Source organism: Empidonax traillii, unplaced genomic scaffold, assembly GCF_003031625.1.
Source record: "Empidonax traillii isolate 1590-97213 ecotype Southwest subspecies unplaced genomic scaffold, ASM303162v1 scaffold634:size670481, whole genome shotgun sequence".
Classification (NCBI taxonomy): Eukaryota; Metazoa; Chordata; class Aves; order Passeriformes; family Tyrannidae; genus Empidonax; species Empidonax traillii.
In genome coordinates, this window is record NW_020955827.1 from 66,673 (window position 1) to 93,751 (window position 27,079).

The following is a 27,079-nucleotide window of genomic DNA, read 5'->3' on the forward strand; positions in this document are numbered from 1 at the left end:
AAAATCATGCCTACCACCTAATAAATTCTAATCACCATATTGTATTATCTTCAGGGACAAATCTTCAAAGTGACTTTGTTGCTGCAGGAAGTAGATATGGGCTACTGCTTTTTTTTTTTTTTTTTCAAGAATCCTGAAAGCTGATCTTTTTTGATGGGAAATGAAGTTGTCTACAGGTTTGTGAAACCTGTGGTTTGATTAGCTTCTAGAGGTTCTTTGAGCTGTTTAATGTATTAAAATTGGGCTGGTTTTAATAGAGTAATTTTTTTTATAAATCTTTCATATTCCACATTAAGTTGTTTTCTAAAGATTCCATATATAAATATATAGCTGTACTTAAATACATTTGGAATCTTGTATAAAGGACTAATCTAGAATTTTTGGCAAAGTCTCTGTTCAGGTGGAAAATGCCAGAGGTGATTTTGTGTTGAACAACCTAATAAATGCCAGTGAAATGTCTATCTCATAATGTACCACTATGTATTTTGCTCTGAACTTATTTATAGGAACTATCTCAGAATTTGGCAAAATTTCTGGGTTTTTAAAATTATGTTGTTTTTCATATGCCTCCAGTCTCCCACATGCAGAGTCGTTTTTCCTTCGTTCTTGAGCCCAACTGTTCTGTGAAACTGCTGCCTTCTTACTCAGGAGATTGGCTTCCTGTGTGTGCTTACAGGGAAAGAGATGATGATCTTGAGAGTTGTGCAGAACCACAGATCGAGGGGGTGGAGGGTTTGAGATACACTCTTTCCTACCTGGAACTTCTGAAGCAGGATCTTTCCAACTCATAAGACTTTTATGCGTTAATGAGACAGGAATTTCCACAGCTGAAGTGAATGAGATCTAAATCTGTCCTAGAATAAGCAGTTTTGATATATTCTTATGGCTTTAATTCTGAGATGTTTTCCTTCTAAGTTTTCCTATAGACTTAAGACACTACATCACAAAGTCTCTTATGTTTTCATTACAGAAAAACATAATAAGCCCAGTAGAGATTGCTGTCCCATATTTCCTAAGAACCTGTTTTGTCTGTAAGCATATTAAAGTTAAATCTCTGGACTCAAATTCTCTAGATGTCTACTAGGATTTTTTTTTTTTTTTTTTTTTTTTTTTTTTTTTTTTTTTTTTTTTTTTTTTTTTTTTTTTTTTTTTGTGAAAGTTTCAGCTAATGTAGCTCAACTATTTTTAAGGATGAAATAATGTGAAAAGACAGTCTTGCATTCATATTAATTTTAATTACATTTGCCGTGTCATCTCTACAAAGTTAATTGAGGTTACGTTTGGCCCAGTTTATAATACATTGAAGCTAAGAGCAGGCAGAGAATTTCTCCTCTTGTATCTACTCTGTTGCAAAACGAAGTTAGTGTTCCTTCAATCTCAATGTAGGAGCCTATGGAAGGAGGTTGGAGGAGCACAAGAGGAGTGGTAGTCAGGTGAAAAGATAATCACGGACTAGAATTAAGGGCAGAATGGGAGCAGATACCAGGGAGACAGGACTGCTGAGGACTTACTATTTCTTTCTCTTCACAGGTATTTCTGCAAACCAAACAGCAGCTTTCTAATAGTATGAGCTTATTCCTCTATGTTAAACAATGGTGGATATACTGAGTATCTAAATTTTCCTGGTTTGCTTTTGTGGAAAGTTGAAAAGTGAGTTTAATTCCATGGCAGGCAACAATAAAGTCAGTTTTACAGGAGGAACGAGTGTCTGCTGCTGCTGTCACGTAATGTTGACAAAGCAAAAGCTCCAAAACCTGAGCACATTAAAAGACCAGATTGTTGCCCTGTTAGACTAGGAACAATGAGGCAACATGAGGCTTTCCTGAGTTTTAAATATTTGTTTTTGTAATCTTGACATACCTTTAAAAAAATACATTAAATTATTTATAAGGAAAAAATAGCAAAGAATTAATAAAATAATTCTTTCTTTGCTAGGCAGCAACTATGTGCAAATAGACAGGATTTTTACTGTGCCTGCTAGTTTAATTGAGTTTTAAACATGGCAATATTTGAAGCTGGATGCCAAGGTTACTGACACCAGTAAACAATGATGAGTACACCGTGATTGTGTGTAAACATCATGCAATGATGAAAGGTGAAATCTGAAAAACAGTGAAGTGAAATGAAAGTAATAGCTTTAAGCAAAAGAGCTGCATTTATTAAAATTAATGAAAATGTACAGCCTTTGTTTTGGACTGCATTCTCAGTTTCCTTAAATCCATTTATGCTAGCTATTTCCAGTAGCTGGAGAATCCAGCCCAAAATGGAAGGCTTTTTTTCACAAGTTCTTCCTCTAAGTTTACGGACTCCTTTAGGTTATTTAAAAGAGAAAGGCAGAAAGGGGAAATTATATTTTGTATGTGTTTACCAGGGACATGAAGGGGATATTAAACCCCACCTCATCACTATCACTGTTTGCACAGTCTGTACTGCATGCACTCTCACCGTGTGATCTGCTTAAACCAGCATGATTGCACAGCTTCTCCCTTTAGAGCAGGTCTTTGCCTGCCCTGTTCTGAATGCTGTATGAAGATTCTTTCAGGGTATTATTTGCAGACTCCTAGTCTTAAATCATACCAATTACTATGAAATATAATTTTAAATATAGTAGCTTTGCTAGGTTTCCATGATTGCCTTAAAAAAACATCTTCTAGATTTTTCGGGGTACTCTGCGGAGCAGCACTTGAGAGTCCTCAAGAGTATCCCTGTAATCTAATCAGTCCATCTGAAAAGAGTGAAGATTTAGCAGCTGAAGATGGTGAAGTGTTGCATATTCCAGTGTGCTTTTTGAAAGAAATTCATGCTGCTTTGGGGCAGGAGATTTGATATTCAGAAAGAATTTATATCCTTTATTAGAGCCCTGACTCAGCAAAGTATTTAAGCATGTTCTGTTATGCCCCTATTAGCTTTTCATTTTGCTGCTTCTTAAGAGCTGTAGTGAGTCAGAAGCAGCAAGCCAAATGGAAAGGGAGAAATGTTTTCATGGGCTTGCTCACATAAAACCTATTTCATGATAAATTAAATAAGTACGAATAATAAGAATTTTTGCTTCTGGCAAATTAGTGTCATGAGACTCTGGGCTAAGAAATCAGTACAGGTCATCTGTTTTTTGCAGGTTTTGTTTTCAACTCTAATAGTTAGAATTTTTTTTTTTAAATAAAATATATATTAAAAAAAAATAAAAAAAAAAAAACAAACAAACAAACAAAAAAAAACACCTGGGTTTTGTCTGAAATTAGGAAGTAAGAAAAGGAGTCCAAGATTTCTAGCCTACTTTAAACTATTCTGATCTGATCCCTGGATGGAATTCCTCTCTTGGGCTACTGCTTTGCCTCCTATGATTCCAAATAGTAACTGCCAGCTCATCAAGTATATTTTAACCTTCAAAGGCTGAACTTACTCTAGGTGATGTCAGATTCCTTGAATGTAGGAATTGTATTCTCCTATTTCTATAGCTCTAGGTCCTCTCCTACTGCTAGCAATTCCTAAGAGGAAATGCTTGAATTGTGGGGGCTTATTTTATGAACTTTTGTGAGCAATTATTTTATGTATTATTTGAACAGATGGTCTTTTTCAGCTATTTGCATGTTAGGAATTATTTGACCTGCCCACAAGCAGGGAAATAAGAGCAGTGACAAGTAAAAGGATTGTACTGATGCAGTTAAATTTAGGGGGATGGGGACTATATGAGGTCTGTTGATATCACTCACTTTCTTCATCGTTTTATTAACAAGGAACTAAATAATTTTATTCTCATCCACTCTGTTCATCTTATTCTGTGTTAATTTTTTTTTTCAGTCTAGAGATAAATGAACATCATCTATAGCTGAGTGAGATAGGAGGTGAATGGAAAAATTGAGAGCTTCTGAATATTTCTGTAGTCATGTCCTTGGTTCCAGTCAAATGAAAGAATGTTCACATCTGGCATTTGGCTTGAGTGAGAGCTACAATTTCTCCACTGGCAGTACTGCCAGCAGTATAGTAATTGTCCATGGGTTCGAGCACCTTCCACCATATTTTGTCATCGTGAAAATGAATGCAATCATCAGTAATTTATTGTTCTTGTCAGATGCTATAAGTTAAGCAAAGTATTTTCTTTTAAATGCAACAGAAGGGTTTGTTTCAGGCTATTGAAGGCATCTGTTATTTTTTCATTACACCTTTTCTTTCCAATTTTTAGGGAAGCAACGTGATGGAGGACCAGGATCTCTTGGAAATAGGAATCCTTAACTCTGGGCACAGACAGAGAATACTCCAAGCAATCCAGCTTCTCCCAAAGGTATAATTTATGTTATTATCCAAGCGAGGGAACTAACTTAACATTATTTAAAACCTTTTTTTGAATGAAGATAAACATAACTCTCTACTGGGTTTGTAGACATGTTTTTTGCATATGCAGCCGTGGCATAAAATAATGTCATTACATTGGACTCTCTTTGTATAGATATAGTTGACAAAGCAAACGAAAGTAAAATCTGTAATTTAAAGTGATGTTGTTTCAGCTTTATTTTAATTATTTTTGGTTTTACAGCCTGTTGATAGACTGTCATTACATATGTGTAAATAAGGCTGTTAATGAATCCTTGACTGTCTCTTACATAGCAGTTGCCTTGGAAATATTTTGCCCATTATATAAGTATTCTTAAAAACATTGGATGAAATGTTATTTCCTAATACCTGTCTTTCATGTTAGATGCAGAGATTTCCTTCAGGTTTCGTATTTGATTTGTTGCAATGTATATGAATTTTGCTTCTCAACCGTGGACATAATAACTTGCAATCATTTCTCTGATCATTTTTTGTGCTAGCCAATTTAAACTGTAGATTTTAAAACCAACAATAGAAAGAGATTGCTCTTATATTCTGCATACCAGAATATATCAGTGGAGGCTTCTGCTATCATTCCAAACAAGAGATATAGTGGACCTAGCATAAAATATTACCATTTTAATTAGCAAAGCTGTATAAGGAGAATGAATGAAGAGTAGCAGACACCAGTAAGGCTCAGAAGGCTGCCACATTGATGTGCATACTTCGTGCAAAATGCTAGAGCCAGAATAAAAACAATTCTAAAGTACATTGAGTGTTCTGGTAGCATCATGTATAAAATAGTTGAGATAAATAAAGATTAGTCCACTTGCAGCTTCATAAGGCTGGAGAATGAGAAGAGTTATTAAAGGACTTTCGAGTCTAGAACATGAAGCTGACGTTGCTGAAAGAGGTTTTTCGATGCATCAAGGCTGACTGGATGGATGACTTGTAAAAGAGAACAAGGAGTAAAACCAGAACTTGCTAAGCAATTTCTGTATCTGAAGGTGCTAGTCAGTCCACATATACTACAGGATGAGTCTATGCCCTGAAGCACCAAAGATCATTAAAGATAATAATTTTCCACATACCATATTAGACAAATGAAATAAACGGTACAAGTAATAGGGGGGTATATAAAAGTAGCATTGGATGAATTACAATAGACATTAAAGGTTTAACTGTGAATTTTTTACTTTTTCAGCAATGCTGTCATTCAAACAAAATTTTTGTAATCTTAATCCAAGCTTGTGGCCGATTATATATTTAATCTGTTTTTCATACTTCTTGAAGAGATCAACTGTCATACATTCTTGTTTACAGTTTTCAAAATAATGAATAGATTATTAATATATCATCATCTTAGTGCTATCTGCACACAGTGGCTGGTGGTTATGAAAATATTGTTAATATTGTCTGCTTTTGAAGATTTCACTAATGTTGAGACCAGATTTTGTTATAAAACTACAACCGAGGTATTTTTAAAATTTTCTTAATGTGAGAAAAGGTCATAATCAAGATCTAGATGTACTCTTGAAACCAGTTTAGAACAAGATGGTTATGTAGTTACTTGGAAGAATTCTAGATGGCTTGAAGCTGAATAATGGTGAGGTAGTTTTCGACATCTGCCCTGTTGAGCTAAAAAAACCCAGTCCTTAAGGACCATGTTTTTAACATGTTTTTGATGCAAGAATGTTGCACCAAAACAAAGGCAGTCAAAAGCTGAAGTTGGGCATCACATTTCTTTACTTAAATGACTTAGCAACGTGAAAGAGCTTACATACATAATTTCTTATACAGAAGTGAGTTCTTTTGAAGGCACAACTCTCAGAATAGTTATTGTAAAGTAAGATACACAGGTATCCCCAGAAATGCCAAGGCAGTAGAAAGAATTCAAAAAGTTTGTTTAGAAGGCCAGAAACTTACAAAATACCTGACGATTCAGTTCACACACTGGGCCCCGGGGAGAAAAAGGTGAGTTACCACCCTCTTAGGGTCTCTTCATCCTCTTCATCCTCTTCATCCTCTGTGTTTCTCCCCCGTCTTCCCAAGGCCTCTGTTCATGTTAGGGCTTTTTCTCTCCAGCATAGGAGAGACAGAGGTAACACAGCTCTCTGCCATCCCCTCTGACTGCAGAAGGCAAAAAAAAAAAAAAAAAAATCTAACCCTCTCGAGAAGGCACTTTGCAGGCTTCCTAAACAAAATCAAGAGTGTCTAGCTTTACTGTTACAAATTCTTCTGAAAGCAAATACCCTCACAGTTATGGAGCCCAAAAGTTGGGATCATGGGAAGTTTTATCTAATGTAACTCACCCTTTCTGTATTCACAACAATTTGTTAAAGACATAAAACACTTTCGCATCCTGCAGTGAACTGTGGAACATTTCTGTATATTTATTTGTTTGTTGTTAAATTCAGCTCTGTCATCATGCATTCAAAATAGTATATACCATCTGAATACTTTAAGACCTCAAACAATAATTAGAGTCTCTCTAATTTGAATCTCATTAGATAAAAATTCTTTTAGTTTGTTTGTTTTGAACATTTACCTCTTTTTTGTTCCTCATTTAATTTAAAACTTGATGACTCCTTGTTTTTTACTACTTAATAACTATGCTGATGGTGTTATTTTTAGTTTTACTATTAGTGTTTCTTGTCTTCACATACTTTGCAGCTCAGATTTTGATGTGGAAGTTAAATGCTTTAAAAACATCTATGGAACAACACTTCCTTAAAGCCATATACTCAGGCAGCATTGAATAACCTTAGAGGGTAAAAGTCAAGCAACAAATCTATTTTTAAAGCTCTTTTTGGTTAGTCTGATCAATATTCAATTCTGCAACCTGGAAATGCAACAGGCGTTTGGTAGCTGGGAGGAAAGGCTGTCTTCTTTACTCATAATTGCTTCCTTCCTAAAGAGTAATGAATTTCTATATGTCAAATACCAGTATCCTCATTAGGAACCATGCTCCAGAGCTTGAAGTAGTTTTGAATAAGAAAAAAACACCCGCATATTTGTCTGCATGTAGATAATTAATCATTGTTGTTTCTTATGCACTATTTAACCGGTGTAAAAAGGTATGTTTACCTGGATTTCTCAAAATATTTTCCCGTGATGATTCTGTATTTGGGGAGAACATTTCGTAAGAGGGTAAACTGATATATTCACCGGTAGGTAGACAGAGTTGAAATCTTTCAGTTAGAATTATTCTTTCTAAATATCCTTTATTTTTGTTGGATTAGAGCTTGTAGCCCAAATTCTTATCTTCTACCAATAAAATTCAGGTTATTCAAGTTTCACATTAATATTTACTAGAGCATTTTATGGCTTATTATTATTAGATAAGGTTAAGACAGTCCATTAGAAATATAATTTGTAAAGTTAATTCTTGAAGTGGAAATATTTTATACATGACATCAGTCTTAGGGCAAATTTCATAGCAGAGTTTAATATTTCATTTAAGATTTTTTTGTGTGTGAAAAAAATTAAATCAGTAAATGTTTGAAGAAGGATTTTATATGTTTTGTTAAAATGAGAAAAGATTTGTGTGCAATGTGTGCCGACTAAGAAAATAATAGCAGTAGGACATAAAATTTCAGTCACATTTAAGTTCCACAGGAAACTTATGGAGCATTGTCAAGTTATTTCAGCATCCCAAACGTATGTGCAAGTGACTTCTCAGTGGGTTCCTCAAAAACTAATATTTTTTTTTAAATAACAATTATCCTAGCTTATCTCAGAACTTTTCAAAGAACAAGGATTGGTTTTGTGTGGGATGCTCAGTGTATGATTCCTTCTCCCAGCACATAATGGGAACACATTCTCTCATTTGACAGATGGAAGAAAGATGTTAGCTGAGAGCAGCTTTCTTCTGGCTTCAGAGCTATTCTTAAAGCAGCTTGTTCCTTCCTGCGCAGAGAGGTCTCAGTACAAAGCAAGTTTGGGAATAGCAGTGGTGTGCAGGCAGCCAGCCTCTTTCTTGGGTGCTTTGCAGAATTAGATAAGAAGTAGGATTTGATCAGGCTATGAGTACATGCTGTCTGTGAGTGGTGTTATATGAATGGTAAAACTGTGCTTCCAAAAAGTGCTGGACTTATTACTCATATTTAACACTCTTCTGTGCAAGCACAGTAAGTCTGGCATTTAGGAAAACAGAACTACTGTGCATATGCTCGTTAACTATGCTGTGTATGTAACAGAGAAAGACCACATCATGTGTTTGCTGTTGCTATATTGCTATTCACTTAGACACCCCAGAGCTCAGTAAGCTGATTTCAGTCCTGATGTTTAATTATCTCCCATTTAGCACTTCCATTCCCAAAGACAGTTTCCAAACTAGGAGATGCTGCAAAATGATGTCATAATGTTTATGACCCTTTCTGACTGTGACTCCTTGCTTCTGGTCTGCTGGAAGTGAAGGTGAAAAACAGGGGTCAAAGGAAGTGCTTTCTACCCTGCTGTTTTCCCTCCTACTTGTGCCTCTGGGAATTACTTTCCTGGTTTGAAAGGAGGCCACTCACATGCTCATTACACACTTGCAAGACCTTTAACCATAAGGACAGAAAAAAAGTGTTAGAATGCAGCATAACACATGAATTTTTCAACTCTGAAATACAAATGTGTAGTTTAAATTATTTAAGTAACGCAGCACAATAGGAGTGGATCAGTAACACGAAGCAGTTAGATGTATGCATGCTAGAGTTCAAGGTGTTTACTTCAGATTAGCTTTAGATTGGTCCCATAGACCAAATATCTCCTCTAGGCATGTGCTTTAAAACTGCCTGATGAAAGCAGTATCACAAACATTTTCCTTCTTAGCTGAGCCTATCAGTGAGCCACTCTAGACATGACATGCTGTCATTTATCTGTATCATGTAGATAACAGTAGCGTGCCCCTGGTCCTGCCACCGTTGCCCATACATATATCTCACTTATCTTCCTGCTTCTTTTATACTTTCTTATTTGTGATTGACTCCACAGCGTCTACTGATTGCACTGAGAATAGCCAGCAGCAAGGAAATACACTATTTGAGAGAAAGCATAATTCCCTTTTTTTTGGTAACCATACTTGGATGACAACCTGAAGGAGCTGACTTAAAACTTTTGTATGAGATCAAAGACCATAGGTTCCACTTAGCCCAGAGACTCCAGAAGTAGATCTTCTTAAGGTAACATTATGTGCAATGGATATGTCCTGAACTGCTGCATATGTTATCCTCAGTAACACTGGCTGAGAACTGTTCTTCCCTTGTCCCACACATTGTATTTGATGAAGAATTAGGCAGTCTCTTCACTATTCTTGATATGGAACTGTTTATGCTTCTTCAGGAAAAAAAAAAAAAAGGAAAACAAACAAAAAAGAACATGTGCATCTATTTTCCTTTAACTTTGAGAGATAGATTCCAACTGCATAAACGACAGAAATTAAAATTCTGACAATCTTAGGCAGAAAACTCTGAACTGTCTGAGTCTACCACTGGGGCAAGATCCTGAGTCAAGTAGAGCTCCGAAGCAAATGTGCCTGTACTGTCTCTTCTAGCAAGCTCCACAAGAAGACAGAACGCTTTTGATTAGCAGAAAGAAAAAAATATTAATAGAACACAAATTTGAATAGTTAACTTTTAAACTATGTGACAGGGTAGACAGAACAGAAAACCAAAAGGTTTATATAGAGTTCTTCCTCACCCACTGTGTCTCTGCAGTCAGATCCCTGTTTTCACTCAGTGCCTTTTTCAACAGCAGCAAATGCAAAGTCTTCTCAGGTTCTTAGGGTTTTGTCCCCGTTCTCTGTGAAAGCTGCTCCTCTGCCCCTAATTGCAGGCTCAATTTCTGCCCAGGCACTGCAGGCACCAGCTCCACCGGGTCCTACTCTGTCAGCCAGGCCCTCTGGTCTTCAAAAGTGGCACTGTTCTGAGATTTTCTTTCGGTGTTGCAGAGGAGGAATGGTCTGCTCGTCCAACAACATGACTCCAACTGATCATGTTTGTAAAGTACATAATATGTAACAGACAACTCACAAATACGGGGGGTGGGGCGGGGGAGAACTGATGCATCCAACGTTATAATAATCCAAAATTACTTAGCTTGGTAGTTGATAGTTTCATATAACTTCTAAAAAACACTGCTTAAATCTCTTGGGTGGGCCAGCAGTGTAAAAGAAAGCAATAAATGCTTCCTAAAAACATATTTCTTCCAAACCAATATAAGCATAAATTCACTGTAATCATAGCCATCATTTTAAAACTGTGCAAGTAATCTCATCCTTCCTTTACAGTGGATAAAAAGCTTGATTTTAATGCACACAGTGTTAAGATCCACTAGATAGTGATATTACCTGTGGAGAACATAGTATTAATTCCCCATATGTCTGAGAAGATCAGAGAGAACTGGCAATAGTCCTTGTTACTGAATTCACCTTGATGCTTCTGGTGCATATGTGAAGCTCTATTTGTGTTTATTTGACTACCTTTTAGAGACAAAAACTTAAGTACCTTTTGTCCTAATGTGAAATACAGTATAGATACAGCATTGATGCACCTTTAAAAAGTCTGCTGTACAGAGGATCTCTTGTGAAGGATTTCTTGACCCATTAAAAAGCTACTTGACACTAATATTTTGTTATGAGTAACAGCTTTTTCTGGCTTCTGCTTTGTATTCATTTCAAAGGAAGTGATACTAGTAAAGATCAATAGGACCTAGGAAAGAAATCTCATATGGTTTGTGTCTTCTTCCATGCTCCTTTTTATGATATTTTCATAAACATTTCTTTTTCTCTAAATCCTACGGACTTCAATTCCTAGCCTTTTCTACAGTCAACATGCAAAAATCTTCTGCAGTGAAAGAGCTAACATTGGTATTGTTCTCTAAAGAACCAAATAATTAGTAGTAGTGTCTGTGGAAGAACAATACTGCCCCTATTTATGAGCAGTTAATATTTGAAACACTGTCATGACTTGAAGCTCAGAGATTTTACACTGATCTGAGTCAAACAGTATGCACATTGCTCAGATGTTTGACACCACTGGTGCATGTGTTGTAGCTGATGCAAAATGATTGAAATATTATACATGGAAATACACTCACTAGATAGGAGGGAGGTTTTTCTTTCAGAAAAAAATCACAGCAAATAGCATCAGGAAGGAAACCTACAGGGTCTAAATGATTTGAGAGAAGTCTAGGATAATCTCAGAGTCACAGAATAAGGTGCAGTATAGAAGAAAAAAATAGTCTAAGAGCCATGAGGACTGGGATAAGATGCAACTAAACTGGAACTCTCATAAAGTAAAGGGGCAGCATTTCCGAAGAGATATTTCAAAGAGTTTTTATTTCAAAACTCAGTAACATTTTATATAAAAAACAGATACTATTAATGATACTGTCACATCTAGATAACTAGTATATCTGTCAATAAGTATTTAAAAGGAAAACATTCAGCCAGCTATGGATGACAGTTAATAAACTAGTTGATATTATTAACAGACAGAAAAAAAACTTCCCATACAAGAGGACAGATACTGGAAGTTTATTAATTTTCATATACTAGACACATTTTAGAAAGTCTCTTTTAGATAGGAGAGTGTTCTTAGTTCATAACAAAACAAAATACCGCTTTTGTGATGAAACTAATAGCATGTATTCTAGTTCTGAGATTAATTTTCTGTGATAGGAACAACTGTCCTGCCATGGTAGGTAGGCTCAGGGAGAGGAGTGGGAGGGAGCTCAGGGGGTCAGTAGGCCAGAGCACTGGGACAAGGCAAGTAGGGCAGGGACAGTGGCAATGAATCTGAGCAGCTACATCCCAGAGCGAATCCATAGGACCATCCACAGGGATGAGAATGGGACTCTAGAGGGTCTAAGTGGCTGAGAATCAGCAAGGTGCATGGCCAGGCACGAACATACCTACAGCATAGCTCAGGCAAGTGTCAGGACATGGACCTGAGATCACAGGCAGCTCCTGCAGGAGTTAGGGTGACCCTGACCAGACTTCTCACCACTCTTCCTCACGCTGATCCAAGGCTATGCAGCTGAAGTACCTGAGGCATGGCCTTGAATAAAGGCAACCAAATCTCTGGGATAGGAAGAGGGAAAATACTTGCAGAGCCTTCTGCTGCCCAACAACAGGCCAACGTTTCGTGTAGGATATTGAGGGACCAAATCCAAACAGTGCAATTGTCAAATCCATTCCAGTTGTTCTTAGCCTCTTGCTTATTGAATTGTTCACCTGTGTTTACTTACCTGCAGCCATAGTAGAGAAATATCTATTTTAACAACCCTTTTGGTGGAGATGTCCACTGGGAGTTGAGAATTTAGAAACCTGACATGCTATATTTACTTTTCAGAGGCTTTTGGGTTACCAAAATTACAGACCAGACTGCATTGGTTTTCTCAATCAGCAGGTCAAAAAAAAAAAAATCATTAACATCAGAATTTATTAAAGGTAAAAACCAAATAGTAATAAACAAAAGAAATCATTTGCATAATGTATCCCATCTGGGTACATTGAAAACTTTTTTGATGATGCTTTGTTTTGCTTTGTTAGACAAAGGAAAAAAAATACCTCATATTTTCTAAACTCATTTGTTCCCTGTTGGCCCTGTATGTCTTCATGTCTTCTCTATATAAGATTTTTCTTCTTCCATTTATCAGGTTCTTGCTTTTCAAGTGTCACCTGTTTAAGCATACCTTGTTTAAAATCAACTCTTAAAATAAGTTTCTCAGGAGTCAGAGATCCTCAGGATCCTCCCAGGATCCTCAATGTTTTAGCGGTCTGCTGGACAGACTACTATCAATCTAATATTTAAAGTAAGTCTGAATGGCGATGAAAGAAGAATTTGCCATGCTTTTGACACAGAATAATTTCATTTTAAATTAGGATGAAAGTAAATTCCAAAATGTCAGGTTCAACAACAAAACTGAGTGCTTACTTTCCAGTATGACTCCTTTGTTACAGGAGGGACCTGAAAGGCTGTAATTCCTTTTGTTAATTATATGATTTCTCTTGTCTTTCTTTTATGATTTAAGATAACGGTTTCACTACATCATTTAAATATTGCCATTAATATTTCATACCCAACATCTGCAGCAAAAGAGTAAACTGTCATATTCACGATGCAATGGGCCTGCATCACTGCTGTCTGATAGTGCAGGAAACCAAGATCAAGATCATGACATGCTGGCTTTCTGCATTTGAATGGACAGATCAATGAGCACTACTGTGGCTTTCAAATGCAGACTTTAATTTTCTTTACTCTGCTTTGAATTCAAATTGTATTTCAGATAAACTGTGAGAAATAAATTGGCTCAGGCAAGATATTAAGATCAGAATTCTCCTTTTTAAATTACTTTGTCACTCACTTCAAACTTAAGCTCAAAGCATTAGGTTTCTATCAGACTTCCCCTGTTTCTCCTAAAGTAGAAATGTATATAAGCAGGCAGAAATGGGAGACTGGCTCTCACTATTCGCCATGTCTCCCTTGCACAGTCAGGAGATCCTCTGCAAAACATAAGGTTTCTAAACCTCTAAAGCTTCTTAACATTTCACCAGTTCAGTGTATTATCAAGTTAGCAATAGTTACACTTCTGTAGAAGGATGATATGCTTATAATACTGTTGAAAATTGAGGCTATTGCATGATTTTTTCTACTTCATTCCACTTCTATTTCTGCCACTATTGTAGATTGCTTTAAAATTCATAAAAACAATATGGCATAACAAACTGCATGAGTAGAGGCTTTATACATTTTTATCTTTAATGACTAGCTTGAAAGTCTTCACTTTTGTCACTGAGAGGCAATTGTGAAAGAGAAATTGCAGTTTTTTACTTCTCAGTAGCTTAACAAAATTCAGAAAAATAAGATGCCAGTGGTATTTCTTTGTTTTAATGAAAACGAGATTTATGAGATTAGATGACTGTGTTGCTATATAAATGCAAGTGGTGCACTTCTGTGCACATCATTCTGTCAATTCCATTCCAATAATATCTGATTCGAGTGTCCAATCTCAAACAACTTTACAGACAGTGAGCAATCTAAAATATGATAAATTCCCAGGAGTTCCATGAAAAATGTGAGCAGGTAGAAGAAAGAGACTTTTTTTAAACTTTCCCTCGGGGTGGAAAAAAATACAGTGCAGCTTCAACCATTATAAAATAACAGATAGCCTGGTAGAAAAGATAAATTAGGAATAATATAACCAAGGCAATATGTTTCATTTGCAGTGATACCAGAAGAACCATTTCTCAGTCTAATTTCTTCCCCTTCTATGCAATTTTAGGTGCAAATCTGACATTTTTGTGCAGTCGGAAATTAATAATGTCTCTTTCACCCTTTTGCCTTCCCTCACTTGTGGATTCTCTATCTAGTAAGAGTTGAACTCCAGCTACAGTCTTAGTACAGTCTGGTGTAAAAGGCAAGCAACCATAAGAGAAATATCCATTGAAAACTAAGTTTTATTACTGCTTTTGCACACAAAATTGTTTCATGTTGTACTAATCACTAAAAGAATGTTGATCAGAGAATAACTGATCCAAAGAAAATAATACCCACAACTCCTTTTCTAAAAGATGTTTGATGAGTATAATCAGTAACTTTTGCTCATTCTTGTTTTTCAGATGAAGCAGATTGGTCATGATGGCTACAACCCCACCTCTGTAGCTGAATGGCTGGATTCCATTGAACTGGGTGACTATACCAAATCCTTTCTAATTAATGGCTATACATCGATGGACCTTGTGAAAAAAATCTGGGAGATTGAATTAATTAATGTAAGTTGATCAATTTAAAGCAGTAGTTCCCCCTAAATACATTACGTGGTACTTGTCCTTATATATCAAGGAGAAAGCAGGAAAGCAATTTGCACTACAAATACTATCATCAAGTACTGTTAATGACTACAGCTTTTATACCTATATCTAGGTTGACTGTACCTTTGCTTCCATTTACTTTACCATTGTTTTTAGCATGGTATTCAATCAGCATGACTGTGTTTGCCTTCAGGATGCTGAACATTTAAAAATATGTTTTGGGAGTTTATAGCTACAAAGCATAAGATTTGAAGTACTTCTTGTAAAGATACTTACAGTTTACTTTTTATACATGCTCTGGCTAAAGTAAACATAAAAAAAAGGAAAGCTCAAGTATAGTTATTAGGTAATGCTAAAAGAACGATATTTAATTATCACTTTTGCTTGAAACTTTATTTACATGGGTCAATTAAATTTGATGCCCAAATATTGGGCCACCATAAACTTTAATGTGGACTCCAGGGTAATTTGGAATGAGATTGTACTGTTACAGTGAAGACAGTGGAATTTTCATGTAAGTTATCTGTCTGAAACTGAGTTGTTTTCTCTTATAAAAGATAGATGATTGTAGCTTTGGATCTGCTGTGACTTTTGAAATCAACTATATTGTCAGTTTATCTGAACTTTAGCTCAACCTCTACATGAAGAAAGCCCAATATCATATTTTTATTGACTCTTCACAGACAAAAGGCTCTTCTCTTCCTTCCAATGTAGAAGATACTACATCTCTGCCTCTGATTAGTGCCCAAGTCCCAGACAGTCAAAGGGCTACCAGTAATCATAGGCAATCAAACACAAGATAAAGCAGCTTTTATAGTTTTATACTACGGAACAGTTCCCACTGTGTCCCAGGCTGGACAAATGAAGATCATAACTACGGTGCAAAACCATGTTTCAACACAGTAACTGGTGCATGAGGCACAGGTAGATATAGCCTGAAACCAGCATCTAAAGAAAAGAAAAGAAAGAAAAATATAAATGGAGTTATTTCATATTACTTGAAAGACAAAACCATTGCGTGTTAGAATTTCTTTTCTTGTTACGCAACAGTCAGTGTTAACTAGCACAAAAATGTAGAATAAGGACAAAACTTTGCCTTACGTGTCATGTCTGTGGCGTTCAGTGTATGTTGTAGTTGTGTAATTGAAGTCAGGATATGATTGATGCTATTATGAGTGTCTGCTGCTAAGGTATTTATAACAGTGACTCTTTTTTCTGTAAGTGGCTGGAATTTTAATAACTGGGGACCCTTTGCCTGAGAAGCTAATACAGATTAACAACTAGCACTTAGTTGAAAAAAAGTGGAAGACTCTGCTTGTATTCTGTAACTTAACTTTGCATCCCAAACATTTTGTCATAATCAATTTGGAAACAAATTACCCTTTAGCTCCCCCAAGTGGATCATTAAAACTTCATTAAAGGCTTTCGGTTTGATTCCAAACTTGCCGAAGCTGATGAAAAGGGGAGTACCTGCTCTGAAGCTAACAGGAATACACTTCGTAAAACTAGTATAAACCAGACCTCTATATATCCCTCTAATTTTAAAGCTTAATATTATGTTCTGATTGAAGGTCTGTACTTCTTAGAAAAACACCCCCTTTGTATAAGTTGTATAAGTCCTTGTATAGGTATAGAAATCTATAGAGATCGATGTTTTTCCCACCTGATATGTTTGGATTATGTTGGTCAAGAGCATGGTAAACCACAGAATATGCTGAGTTGGAAGATACCCACAAGGATCAAGTCTAACTCTTAGCCCTGCACAGGACTATTCCCAAAAGTCACTCCTACCAGTTCTACATTCTGTGCATTTATATTTTAGTCCAACCAGTATATATTTGATTCCTTCCAATCAGTAGGAGCTAAGCTACCAGTAACGATATTATGTTCACTGAGAAAATCTGTAGCTTAGAAAATTATTTACTGTTACTTTTTCAATTGAGGAGAATCTTTCAGAAATGGAAAAGAAATTGTTTTGAAGCATTGTGCAGTCTGACAGAACAAGATACTTAGCTCTGACCAGCAGGCCTGCTGTCTGAAATTGATTTCAAAGGTCTCACTTCCCTTCCAGGTAATGGCAAAGAAAAGCTTATTTCAGAAAGTTTTTTATAAAAGAATGCATAAAGGTCAAAGCCACTAAGTCTGGAACAGACTTGAGTAGGTCAAAATCTAGGCATTTGAAAAATAAGAGAAAAACCAGACTCAGCATCCTGAAAAGAATTCAAAGTACCCTTGGTTTGGTGGCTCTTGGTGCTTAATTTGGAGATGGAACAAGAAGTTTAATTTAAACTATGTCAAATATGCAATAAAAAAATATATTAAGGGCTTCAGAAATAATAACTTCTTCATTCTAGCCATAATTTTAAACAGTTTCAGCCACTGAACTTGACATAAAATCTATACCTGATTTGGTGCAAGGAATCCCTTTGTTCGTATTTGGTACTTCTTTGCATTTAGCCATTGAAAAAAAATCCATGGGTCCCTGTAGTGGATTATTTAAGCGTAGTTATAAATTATAAATTAATCCTTGTAGTGGATTATGTAAGTATAGCTATCTCTACCCTCAAATCTATTTCTACCCCTCACTACAAGAAAAACAGTGAGGCACTGGAGCATATCCAGAGAAGGGTAACAAAGCTGGTAAAGAGTCTGAATCACAAGTCCCACAAAGAGCAGCTGAGGAAGCTGGGGTTGTTTAGTCTGGAAAAAAAGAGGTTTATCGCTCTCTGCATTTACCTGAAAGGAGGTTTCAGCCAAATGGGGGGTCAGTCTCTTCTCCCAAGTAGCAAACAATAGGATGAAAAAAATGGCCTCAAGGTTCAGATTGGATATTACGAAAAATTTCTTCACCAAAAGGGTTGTCAAGCATTGGAACAGGTTACCCAGGGAAGTGGTTGAATCCCCATCTCTGGAGCTGTTTCAAAGGCGTGTAGGTGTGGCACTTAGGGATATGGTTTAGTGGGACTTGACAGGGTTTGGTTTATGGTTGAACTCAATGAACTTGAAGGTCTTTTCCAACTTAGATGATTGTATGATTAAAGTTATCCTTTTTAAGTTACCCCTTACTCCCATGGGACATTGGAATGATCAGAACTTTGAACCTTCTTGTCTTCTGAAGAAGGACGGTTCTTACTCTATTTCCAACGCAATTGTATCATTCTTGTAAGTTACCATCTAGGCAAGCACATTTACAAACACTGCAAAGAGAACACCAAACATATGAGAGAGAATGAAGGTCTAAGACATTGGTGGTAATGGCCATCTCCCCTCAGCTTTTCTGGTCCTCCAGCTGGCTCACTGGCATTAAGAAACAAATTTATTCTGCACCTTCCTGAAATTTATTACAAGTTATTCGAGCAAGATAATGTCTGATCTGACTTACATACTAGTTTCTTTCAGACTTCTGTGTGTGTGTGTGTGTATATATATATATATAGTGCGTGTTTCTTTAAATGCAGTCAAGCAGCAATTTTGAAAAGCATTTGAATCAGAAAAGTAATTTTAAAAGTTATTTGTGTTTCTTGTGAGCTCCTACCAACATTCTCAGCCCTTTTTCAACAAGTCAGACTTTCATACTTCTAAGTTTAGATTTTTTTTTTCACTAATTAATTTTTCCTTAAGGTAATTTAGAATTTTTCCAGATCCATTTCCTTCTGGGATGTGCTTTCTGGAAAGCATTGTTCTAGTTTTCTTATTCTGGGATTGCAAGTATTCAGAATGTCTTCTCCCAGCATCAGCTTTCCCAGCACTTCTGCTTTTGTCTCCCAGATTTCTGGGCTCATTAAAGAGATCAAATTCTGTATCCTGATTCAGATATCATTTATTCAGTGCTGTAGCTGTGAGGAACTTTTCTGAAATACATATCATCTGCTGAAAAAAAGTTGTGTATGTTTTGTAATCCCCTAACCCATCTAAAGTGTACCCCCATGCTTTCAAGTATAAACGCTCTTCTACATGACTAATCATATTATTCTTGTCTGTTATTCTGGATTACTTACATAACCTTCCCCCTTGGGGACTCCCTCTCTTCAGGGAACTTTTATCATAGAGATTCTTCAGGCAAGATATAAACAGCTTAAAAGCACAAAGCAAGTTATTTATCCTCTAACACACGATACATTGTGGGACTAATGAGCTAGGCATTAAATCAACCCCCACCAAATGAGTCACTCAATCTAATGGGCAAGTAGTCATCACTCAGGTAAGGGAGGGCTGGCCTCTGGGGCTTACTGGAGCAGGCTGATCTGTGATGTTGCTGAATTTCTGTATTCTGATTTCTTTTTTTTTTCTTTTGTTAGGATTTTATGCCTTTCATGTGAGTGTTTTTATCCTTAAATCCTTGAGGTGCCAGTTTTCCCTGTCTCAACAATCTTACTTATGTCTGCAACTTTACCTTTCTTATCTCGAATGCTTCCAGCCTGTGTGCTCTCTCACAGCTCCCTCTCACGCCCTAGCAATTTTCTCAGAAGGAAACTGAGAACAGTTGCACAGCTGTGCTGTACTGAAAGTAGGTCTGGAATCACAGATAGCTGAACTCCTGGGAGGAGGGTTACATGGAAGTGGCCTGGTTTACATTTCTTCTCAATTAGTTCATCCTGCACTGTGAACTTCTTTTGTCATGAATACTTCTTACATATGTATGATTTGGGCTTTGTCTCCTGTAAAATTAATCTTTCCCAAATGGTTCAATTACTGTCCAGATTTTGAGCTTTTGGACAAGTGTTCTTGATACTCTCTCCCAAATTGCATTCCTGGTTTTCCTTGGGGTATAATGATTGCCATTCAGGATCAGAGCAAAGATACTGGAGAGAGAGACTAGCTGCCAATGGGCTGCCTTCCATTAGTTTATAGCTTAATACTTTGAACCCTGCACAACATCACTGACAAGTTCCACAATATATTATATTTTCTTTAGTTTTATTTAAAGTTGCTACATGATTATTGCACCACAACCCACTAGGCTTTGTACTGTAGGAATGAAAAATCTAAAAATGGCCATAGTGAAGCAGATTAGTCAATCTACCTAACCCTTCGTGCTGTCTATAAAAATCACTATAAACAAATGACCAGGGAAGATCATGTGGATAGGACAAGCATATTATCTGCATAGCATTCTTTTAATAATAATTTTCAGGGACTTTTGGAATTGGACCAGTTCTTCCCAACTGGTCCTTGACTTTTCAACCTCAAAGAAGGTTTTATCATCATCAAGTTGTGATCTTACTGCTAGTCTGCTTTCCTACAGAAAGTATAAATACACTGAGTTGCAGAGGTCCATTCACAGATCTCTTCATGAGTTCACTAGGAACCTTCTTCCACTTTGAAAACTGCATTTTCTCTTGCATTTTCCTGGTTTAACCAGCTATTTCTCCATGACACAACCTTTTCTTATGGCTTGATGTCGTAACTGCTGTTTTGTGGGGTTTTTTTTCTTAAAAGCCTTTAAGAGTGGCTTCATCAGAAGACTTTAGAAATTCAGGCAAACAAGCAGATCATTAACCTTCTCTACATAATTCTAACTGTTTTAAAGAACACTGATAGGCTCTTGAGATATGAGGCATCCTTACATGCAGTCACTTTAACTCTTCCTTGTTGTATTTATCCATGTGTGCATTTTCATATTGCTACTGTTTTGCCTAGGACAGGCATATAGGCCAGTATTTCCATGAATCTTCGGTGAAACTCTTTGCAAAAATTTGCATCAATTTTGTCACTCTCCAGTCCTCAAATAACAAGTTTTTAAGGGAAAAGTTATACATCATTGCTAGCAGTTCAGCAAATTCATCCTTGAATTCCTTCTCTATTTATTTTTTCTGTGCTGTGGTTCATTTTACACACTTTTATAATTTCTCCTTTCAGACATCTCATTTGCAAACTGGAGAGTCTTACTTCATTTAACAGTTTCATACTTCCAGAAATCCTTGTTCTATATCTCTCTTGTCTTTCTCTTTACAGCTCCAATACAGTTGCAGAGTGCCAGTGATACATGTCTAATTTCAGAGTTCCTTTATATACATATGTAACTTGAGCCTATAGGTCTAAGTAATAGAAACCATTGTGTCCAGCTTAGTTTCCAAAGCTCTCATGAGGCCTTAGCTGACTATGTCCATACATGTCCATACAATTTACAGTCTCTGCTTAAAGAACTTAAATATGAACCACATACTGCCTTCAAATTCCTTAATCAGATTAGTCTCTTACTTTGCAGCCCTCTCATCTACTCCAGCAAAGCAGATAGTAACTCCACAATTTTATTGGGTAGTACACACCAATTGGATGGATTCTGTACAGTGCTCACTTGACAGCTTAATTTCCCATGCTATGTAGCATGAAAAGATGCCTTTTTCTTAGGAGGGCTGTCCTTCAGATTCTGTTTGAAAAAATTACTCTCTGACTCTTCTTCTCTCGTTGTTACCTAATTTCCCAAGCATGCCGCTCTGCAGTTTATGGAAAGGTATGAAACATACATCTTAATAACATATTCTCAGACATTGTGACTGCAGAATTAAAATTCCTGTTCCTTTTCCTCTCTATCACAGAGCCTCTTGCTAGATGTCATATCACTGGAAGGAACTAAGAGTGCTTGGAGTCACAGTCCTTCCTGATCTACCAGAGATATGTCTGACCAATAAAGATGCCCATAGCTCTTCCTGTAGTTGCCTTCTAAATGGCTCAAACAGTTTTGATGATGAGAAGAGTTTTCAAGACCATGAGGCTGCATTAGCAATAGGCTGTGGGATCTCAAGTTGCTAGATATTTTGTTATTAAAAATATCTCGTTATTTTGCTATTAAAAATATAGTTGAGTGTAGAAAATTTTCTGTAGGAATTTTTCTTTGTTCACTCTTCACGAACATTCAGGACCATATTCCTAGGGTACTCGATTAAGTACTGGAAGATAATTTATGTGAACCAATACTTCTTTCAAGACAACCGTGTTGATGTACTGGTGCAAAACCAGAAGCCTTGTATTTCAAAGTTTCTAGGTAGCATAAAATGCTTGAGGATGCCCTTGACATCCTGTAAAAACAAATGTGCTTGTTTTACTGAGGATAAAAAATTTCTAGCCTTTGAAAGTTTTACAGGAATCTTTAAAATTCTCTGCCAGGCAGACTTAACTTTGGGTCTTCTCACCCATTAGTAAAGTAGCAGTCTATTTATAAGATGCACTAAGACATTTCAGAAAACCTTTTCTGCTACATATGTGGTGATTTTTGTATTAAATAATTCCAATTTTGAAATGGTTCCTGCACAGCCTTATTGATTTGAGAAAATATGAAGGAAACTTTCAGCATCATTTCAAATTCTTTGGCTCATCTGTTTGCAAAACTATCCTAATTAATATAAATATAGGACCAAATATTAAGCATTCCTTTGACAACAGGTTAGTTGTTCATATGCTTCACATCACAAACTCTGAAGATCAGTATGGAACTGAATAGCTTTGATCATGATGCATTATTTCCTTTCTTTATGAGGTAGGATATGTATATGGATTTGTTCAGTTGCTCCTGCATTAGTAGAACAATGTGACAAATGAGATTATATTAATATGTGTTAGCTACTATGGTTACAAATACAAAGGATAACTGTCCAAAATACTCTGTTTGCCTTTGAAACTGGATCAGTAGGTTCGTTGCATTTACAAAAAGAAGTTTTGAGGTGTTATACAAGCAGCAGTTTTGCCCATACACAGTAGTTGTGTAGATGTCTTTCATCCAGGACACTCACAGAGGTCTCAAAAGGATTTAAATAATGCATGTCTTTGTTTCTTTTGCAGTAATTAAATACTTATCAATTGTAATCATATAGTGAATTTTTTCCTTTGAATCTTGCATTTGAAAAGTATTCCACAGTCAGATTCTTTCTGCTTTGAATACTGGTAGCAGCTCCATTAGTCACGCAGTTCCTAAAGTATTATGGATGTTACTTATAATTTAGAAGCTGTTGTTATTGTAGTATTGCAGTGGCTGTTTCTAGAAATCTCGTTGAAAGCTTGTATCCTCAACAAATCCATGTGCCAGTATTTTAACTTCATAACATGTTTAACATTTTGCATAGGTAGTGATCTTACATCCTTTGAGTGATTTAATGTGTAAACTTCCATCTGTTCGTTATGCTAATGAAAATACTCTTTAAATACATCATTCTCTTTCCTCTATACTGTTAGTTGCAGGAGATGACATAAACCATGGCAGTTTTTTTAACCATCTACTGTTTACCTCTTCCCACTCCCACCTTGGATCATGTCAGGGCTCAGACTCCGGAGAAGTGGGAGGAAAAACAAATCTTTTAGTTCAAATACAGCGTTTTATTCAGTTTACAATACAACATGGTAAAGAAAGTAAGAAAGAAAGAAAGAGGAAACATTTGCTCTGTGAACGATGTAATGACATTTATTTTTTTTAGTAGTATAATGATTCTTTTGTAATCCATCACGTGTCATTTTGCACTAGAGGTTATTTAAATAGATAAAATGATAAAAGTACTTTGAAGTAATTTTCCTAATTCTGTTATTTCCTTATGCTGTGGCAATAACAAAATAATACCATTTCCTGATTTAAAAGTGATAGTAAAATAACCCTGTTTGATCTGTACATCTAGCCATTGAAATTTGCAGATTTTTTAATGTTTCTGATATCCTGCATTTATTTTTAAATACAAGGATTTTAGTCCTATCAAAATGGTATGATTTTCTAACAATCGCTTTTCCCTGTTTTCGGAGGCAAATATTTGGTTTTGAATTCTTAAAACCAGAGCTTTCCCCCTCTCCTTTTCTCTTTTATTTCTTTCCTTCTCTCCCCTCTGCAATCTCTTCAAACAAATTATAATCAGATAGTGATTGGCAGCCATTTTTAGTACTAATAATCAAAGCTGAGCAATTTTAGCATCTATTGTATTCCACCTGCAGGATCATTTTCTTGTCCTGTAACACACTGGGTAGCACAAGTGATTGATTTAATAAAAAAATTATCTTGTATTATAAAGCAACCTGCCCTGCCAATCACCAGAGAGAGTACTGACTCCTAAGTATCCTAACAAAATCTCCCTCCATTCAGAGAGCAAATAAATTACCTTATCATTTGATTTTCTGTCTAAAATCTCAATGTTCTATCAGAAGGTTCATATTTCAAGTTTTAGAATGTGATCTCCTTTCCAGAGAGTATAATAGACTTCTTATTTCCTTTACAATCACTGGAAAATAACCTCTTCTGCCAGCCCACAAGTTCTCTACAAAAACAGATAAAATAGTCACTAAATATTTTGTTGTCCCAGGCAACAACTTGTTCTGCCTCCTGTAGCTTAGAAGAGCCTTGAATAAAAAGTTATATTTTACCAGTTTAACCTTTTCAGTGTTGATGAGCCAGCAAAAAAATGGATTTCTATTTTATTTTTTTAAAGCTGATGTTAATTTAGAAATTTTACACACGTCCTATTTTGAATTTGGCCTCTGAAATGTGCAGTCTAAGAATTGTAGTAAAAGATAGTTGCTCTAAAATGATTTCATTATGAGTATTGTAATTTTATTTCCTAGACAATATTTGTGATACTTGTGCTGAATAAATTGCTTGTTTCAAATGTTTGCATTTTCTGCCCACAAAACCTACCTCTCATAGTTTTAACCTATGGCATTTAAATGCAGATTATGTTGATTGAAGGTCAATATAAAATAATTTGATGGTAGATAAAAGCAAGCAAGAACATAATTGTGTTAACATTGTAAAGCAATACTTCTGTCTTTGAAGAAATTTGAAGTGATATAAAATCATTAAAAAATCCCCTTTTTGTAAAGAAATAATGCTGCAGAATTTATTACATAATGTTTTCAAGGACTGCGGTATTATTTAATGCTTTTAAAAGAACGCTGTGTTCTTCAAGTAATTCTACTGTTCAACAGTGTGCAAAGGATAAATCATTCTTCTTTTAAATGTTTTAAAATATTTTTTTTTCTGCTTCTACATTGCTCTATAGGATATCGTGAGGAGTTGATATTTCCAATTAAAATTTACAAGAGTTTTTCAGATCTTGGCTAGCATGATTTGTCTTCTGGGCACAACTGATTTTAGTAGTTAAAGGGAACTGAATGGCATTCCTTTTAGCTGTAAAGATATTGAAGATCAAAAACATTTTAGAAATATTTTCCCTGTACAGCAGATTTTATTAGCATTCTCAGGTGTAAGAGCTAATGCAATGCTGTGCCATATAGACCTGTCAGTGTGATTAATGTGCCAGAAATAGGACAGCAGCATTGTCCTGAGTCTTTTCCTTGGTTCTCCCATCTCACATTGTTCACAGCTAGCTTGGATATCTTTGCAGTCCACTGCATTTGTATCATACAGATATGGTCCTGGATTTAAAAAAAGACTGAAAAGCATTACACCAAGATTATTAATAGAAGTAAGATCAACATTTTCCAACACAATGAAAATGAGGGGAAGAGAAGTATTTACTTAACTATAAAAGGTTCTGTTGCAGCCTAAAGCCAGCAGTCCTTAAAGTCATCTTCAAGGATTTTTGTTCTTCACTGTTGTTAGCTTTCAAAGGATTAAGATTTTGGTCACTTTTCATAAAAGACAATTAAAAATTCTAGTAGCTGATGGTGCTAAGAAACCTGTCATATTTATTCTGTATTACTTTAAAATTACGTCCCATTATCTACAGTTATAATGGCAGCCCCAATGTTTACATCCTGCTTATTGGCAGGTATTCGTGATCCCTTTCATAATGACCAAGACATTGCAAGGTTAAGTACGTTTAACTCCTGATTTATATTCCTACCTGAGTTTGTACTTTCTTATTCATTGCTTGTTTTAAAAAATGCAGTATTCGTCCAAAATTCACTACTATAATTTGAAAATGAAGTTGAGAAAATGCAGTTAAACTCATTTCTTTGTGCAATGATGTTCAAAACATTGTTCAGATAATGAATTACAACGTAACTGTTGCAAATGTCTCAGTCTGTTAATAGAAAAGGAGAGTTCTTTCTAATTTTACGGGATTCAAAACAGAAAGTCAGTTTCAAAATCTATTAAAATGTTTTATCTGTGGTTTTTTTCATTGATGAACTAAGCACCTGATTCAGATGCACTAATGACAGAAGCTACTGGAAAAAACCTTAGTTATTCTTTTGTTTGTGTGTTGAAAGCTGGATCAGAACCTGTCTAAGCCTGAGTCAGGTTATGTGAACACACTGATCCGTAAAGGACAAATATCGGTTTTCCAAATAGCATTTTTTGTCACTCTGGAGGCATCAGCCCAAGCACCTGGCCATCGTGATTTTCTCAGGGTCTGGGCTTCATGCTACCATTTAAAGCAATAAATTCAAGAATAACCCTCTTGGGAAGTTGCAGATGAGCTGCTAAAGGGTGTCTTTCAGTCTCTATCATGAAAAGGATTTTTTCATCACCTCTTCACATGCGTGATCTACTTGAAAAGTCATATTGCCTTTCTTTAAAATACGTTCCCCTTCAGTAAGCCACAAAGAAAGGCATATGCAGTCACATGCACACATAAAGCACAAGAGGGAGAATTATGCAGAGCTAAGTATTTAAAACATTTGTGTTCCCACACGCAATATGGTTCTACTGTGTTTTCAGTGAGCATAACCAAATGCAGGGTAGATTGTGCTTCCTGTCTCCTGAGTTAAATTTATGTAAGATTTATATAAGCAATAGATAAGTATCAAAGCCATAGCCAAGGAGGATGGATGGCAAAACACCAGGCTAGTTCATAAATTTACATTGTTAAAGAGAAGTGATAGATCTACACTGCTTCTTTGGTTGAAGCTGAGCAACAGTTTACAAGGAGAAACAATTCTTCTTACCTGCTTTTAATAGCAAAGTATACAGGAGCAATAGTACCTGACATCCACCAAAAAAAAGTTAATTATCTTGGGTTATCTGATGTGATCTGTGGCCTTTTTTTTTTCTTAATTTCTGACTCCCTGGGAATCAGAAGTATAAGATATGAC

The 27,079-nt window shown here is 36.0% G+C and overlaps 1 protein-coding gene across 6 annotated transcripts in view; it reads left to right on the forward strand.

The window, feature by feature from the left end:
* LOC114065274 (ankyrin repeat and sterile alpha motif domain-containing protein 1B-like) overlaps window positions 1–27,079 on the forward strand; it is a 216,822-nt gene that overhangs the window by 49,373 nt on the left and 140,370 nt on the right. For all 6 annotated transcript variants that reach the window (XM_027899036.1, XM_027899039.1, XM_027899037.1 and 3 more), the window contains 2 exons: window positions 4,181–4,279; window positions 14,918–15,070. In XM_027899036.1, the coding sequence (XP_027754837.1) occupies window positions 4,181–4,279; window positions 14,918–15,070 (252 nt within the window). The remainder of the gene's footprint in view (window positions 1–4,180; window positions 4,280–14,917; window positions 15,071–27,079) is intronic.